The sequence below is a fragment of the Nicotiana tabacum genome, chromosome 24, assembly GCF_000715075.1.
Source record: "Nicotiana tabacum cultivar K326 chromosome 24, ASM71507v2, whole genome shotgun sequence".
In the NCBI taxonomy this organism is placed as follows: domain Eukaryota; kingdom Viridiplantae; phylum Streptophyta; class Magnoliopsida; order Solanales; family Solanaceae; genus Nicotiana; species Nicotiana tabacum.
In genome coordinates, this window is record NC_134103.1 from 22304150 (window position 1) to 22308769 (window position 4620).

General features: G+C 32.3%; 1 protein-coding gene across 1 annotated transcript; it reads right to left on the reverse strand.

The window, feature by feature from the left end:
- Nucleotides 1–208: 208 nt before the first annotated feature.
- Nucleotides 209–2526, reverse strand: LOC107808676 (expansin-A1-like). Its single transcript, NM_001325827.1, is given in 4 exon segments — nucleotides 209–1080; nucleotides 1796–2108; nucleotides 2226–2359; nucleotides 2460–2526. Coding segments are annotated over 3 exon segments (750 nt in total). The 5' UTR covers nucleotides 2356–2359; nucleotides 2460–2526; the 3' UTR covers nucleotides 209–773.
- Nucleotides 2527–4620: the final 2094 nt, after the last annotated feature.

A 4620-nucleotide genomic window follows, 5' to 3' on the forward strand; every position in this document is an offset into this window, starting at 1 on the left:
AACACAGATTTAATCAAATCTTTGTCCAAACCCCACCACTTTAAAATATCAAAAAAGATAGTTTATCATAATCATTCAGAAAGTTAGGCTGATGGCAGTTTGTGGCCTGTATCAAATAAACATCAACATCTTAAAGAATATAGTTCAAAAGTTAAAGAAAATAAAAAGATAAAATACACAAAAGAAAAGAGACAAGAGAGATAAAAAGTTCAATACATAAGCATATTCTTAATTCATTACTAATAGTTAAATGGATTTTTACACTTTAGTCTCACACAAACCACCTCCATCTCCAGCTATAGGCTGAAGCAACAAAAAAAAAAAGTTGCAAACTTCTGTATCTTTACTAAAAAGATACACCTAAACCAAGTGCGGGTGATAAATTTCCACCACTGCTTTCCTCTTCTGCCCTCCACAGAAGGAAAAATTACAAAATAAACCCCAAATACAAAAGAACCCCTAAAAAGAGTGGCCTCAAAAGAATTAGGGTCCCAAAAATAGGCTACCCTTAATTCAAACAAAAATGAAAAAAAGGACAATTTTAAAATATGCCCTTCTCATTTTTTACCCTAGAGTCCACAGTAAAACCTCCCAAATAGACATAGTCCTCCTATATACTCTATTTGAGTACTCCCATTCTATACTAAAACAGTCACAATACTAATACTAGTGACCAAATTAGTATACATAATAATAATAATAATACTAGTATACTAAAATACTTCAAACCCCATTTAACTAAAATATTAAATTCTTGAGCAGCCAAATTTTTTTCAGTGGAATTGAGCTCCAGTATAAGTCTGTCCAAAAGACCAATGAGCTGGTGCAACATTGTAGGAAATCAAACTGCGGCCATCACCTGTAGTAACCTTAAATGAGAGTGTTTGGCCATTAAGATAATTGTTGTTTTGCCAGTTTTGTCCCCAGTTTCTTGACATTGGTTGCCAACCAGTTCTTGATCCTTTTACAGCTACAGCATGAACATCACCACCACCACCAACATTTGTTACAAGTACAAGGTTGAAGTATGCGTGCCCATTGATTGTGAACCTGATACCTCCCCTTCTTCTGCAGGGTACCCTGAATTTTTGGAAAAAATATGTGTCATATACTAGGAGTTAAGAGGTTCTAGCCGTGAAAAAAAGTTTTTTGCAAAAAATACAGAATAAAATTGTGTACGATAAACCCTTATGGTCTAAACTTTATCCGGAACTCGTGCATAGTACACCGGCCCTTATTGTGGGTCCATATGGTGACAATGTTTTGCATAACAACATTAAATAAGCCTCAATATTAACCAGGAATCGGCTATATAAATATAGATTGTCCAGTGGTGACAATATTTGTATATTCTACTATTCCAAGTTTACTAAAACCAAGCAAGAAGGCTAAAGTATACTCATTGAAAAGAGCCAAATGGGAAACTTCCAAGTTACAATAGTAAAATTAAAACTATTGTCAAAGGGGACCACACATGTGGTTTCACCATTTTTTGCATGTAGAGTAAATTCATGTCATTTTCAAGGCACCAATGAGAAATTTCAAAGCTTAGGCGAAGCAATTTAGACAAGTATAAGTTTATAGAAAAAAATAAAAATAAACCCTTGCCTTAGCATTTTTTTTTCTTTGTTCATATTCCTTAAAAGGGAAAATTAACTCATATTGTGAAAAGAAAAAATTCTCCTTGACCCTCTTTGAGGAATTAAGTAACCATACATTACCAAACATTTAGCAAAAACCATAGTATGTAATAAAATGGGGTTCCAAGAAAACTTTGATAAAACAATAAACATACCTTCTGTAAGCAACAGGGACAATTCCAGCTTTGTATTGAGCAATGTGTTGGAAAATAGGCTGAGAGAGGTCAAAATGGTGAAGGGGAGGATTACACCAACCCCCTGCATTGTTAGGCAATGCATTATTTGGTGGGCAAAAATTGGTAGCAGTGACCACAATTGAACCAGGCAAACACCCTTTCCTATCATTCACACACCGTATCTCAAAACAAGAACCACAGCTCAACCCATTGTTGAACATAGCTGTACTTAATGCTGCAGTATTTGTACCATACCCTTGACTATACAAATTACCATATCCACATGCCCCACCTATTTTAAAAACACATGCAACAAGAAAGAAAATCAAGAATCAGCACAAATAATTAGCCTAAAATTACAAAAAAAAATATAGAGAATTTTGAAATATTTAAAGAAAATGGTGCATACCCATTGTGCCAGAGGCATCACCACCACCATAAAAAGTAGCATGAGCATTAATCCAACCTCCTCCACCATAACCATAAACTGATGAGACCATTGCTAACAAACCAACAAAGCAAATCCCAAAATAAGCCATGTTCCTGCATAAAGATTACAACTTTTTAAGCATATGTTCAAGAAATGTAAAGAATCTTGAAAATTGTGTGAGCATTTTTTAAAGAAAAGAAGAAAGGCTATTACTTTGGAGTGTGAGCCTTGACTTGAGAAACAGAGAGATGGTGAGAATGTGAATAAAAGAGTACTAAGGAGGGAGGAGTAAAAGGTAGTTGAGTTTGGTGTGGGAAAATGGGAGAGATTTGGAGTGATATAAATAGGGATTTTAAGAGTTTGGGGGCTTGGCCTTTAAGTTGTGCTACAGTTACACAACTGACTGACACTTTTTTAAGGCTGCTGAGGGAACCAAAAACTGCCCTAGTTAGGACCATTAATTAAAGATTTTTATTTTTGAGATTTTGATGGTGGGAATTTGACGGTAAAAAAATTTTTGGGCCTTGACAAATTAGGTTTTAATGTTTTATGGGTTGAAACCGCGTAAAGTTTGTAGTCTTGTGCTATTTGGTAATAAGACCAAAATTTACAAAATCCAAGTGGGGTCTTCTGGTTTTTCCTCTGTTGGTAAAAACATTAGAATTCTTTGCCATATCTTTGCCACAAATATATATTTTAACCGCTTCAAAAAATAATAATTGATAAAATACATATATTTTATATATTCTTTTTTAATTTTCAAATAAGTGCTGCATCTGCTACAAACACTGTAATTTAAATACTCTCTGCTGGTCAGCTGAAAATAGAAGAGAGTAAATTCTGTCATTAGGGCCAGTTCTTTTCAGTGGTTCGGCCGTTTATAGTACATTAAGTAGAAGTGAGTGAATTGAATAACGAAATCTTTTTCGGGTAGCAGAATTTAATAGAAATGACTCACTTAAAAATATTCAAATTAATATTAGTTTATTGTTTCTCCTCATTAAATATAGCAGTCTGTTCTGTGGCTGCAAAAGTACATCTAACCTCCCTACCTACTAAATTTATATTAGGGAAATACACAGCATGGACTAAAAACCTTTTTTATTTATCAAGCTTCTAAATATACGATTTTCTTCTTCCTTTTTTCCACTCGGTGTTTGGTAGTGTCCCAACTAATTTAGATTCGTGCACTGTAAGATTCATTAAAAAGAAAAACGTTCCTTATCAAAATTTCTTTTAATTTTAGGTCTTGAACTCGATACCTCTGTTTAAGGGTGAATAGATTATATCGATCTCACTATAATTTTTTATGGTAAGATATGACTTACGACTATCAATATTGGCCTATATCGTAATAACTACTTAATTATTGCAAATTTGAAATATTATTTCGGCTACTTTTCAAATAGTTGGTACGTTTTGGGATTTTGTAACACGTGAAGATCAAGATCTTCTAAATTTTCCAACATGGCATGAGTCATGACCTCTTTAATTTACTATTCAATTTTCTATGACTTTGGTTGAAATTTGAAATATTAAAAATTGAATGAACTACTTAAAACCGAGACTTATGATCCCATTTTATTTACGTAGTTGTTTTGCAATCATTTCTTATGCAAACACTCTAATTTAAGTGTAATTATATATTGTTCTTGAAGAGTTCCTAACAAGTCCAACAATCACGCTCTTATACATTGAAATATTGAATTTACACATATTAATTCATTATTTTCATTCTTTTTAATTCCTTTTTCTTTCCTTTTGGTTGACAAGATGACACAAATTCTATAATATTGTCAACGAATTGCAATTTTCACTGAGGGAAGAGTGAGTTAATTTCACTGATTGTCATTAAACTATCTTTTAATTTCACTAAAGTCATATAACTATTTTTTGTCAATTAAAAGTAACTGAACTTTATCATTATCACTTAAAAGTCATTTTGCCTCAAACCCCTACCATAAATATGACATGGCATTAAATTTTATGATAAAAATCCAAAAATAAATGCCACATAAGCTAATATGGGTCGTACCCATTTTAGATCCATTTATCCTTTAATGTGATTTGATCCATAATCCAAATGAGTTTCGATAAAAAAATATTAATTCCACATTAGTTTAAAATGATTATCCTATACTACAAAGTTTTTTCTTTTCTGTCACAGCACATTCATAATTATTCTATACTAAAATAATCTATACTAGAAAATTCTTATCTTGTTTGTATGCCTCATCTCAGTCATTTTATAACTCTACTGAAGCTAAAATACTATTGTATACAATAGTATTTTAAAATGACTCGGATGGGGCATACAAACAAAATAAGAATTTTCTAGCATATATTATTTTAGTATAGAATAATTATGAATGAC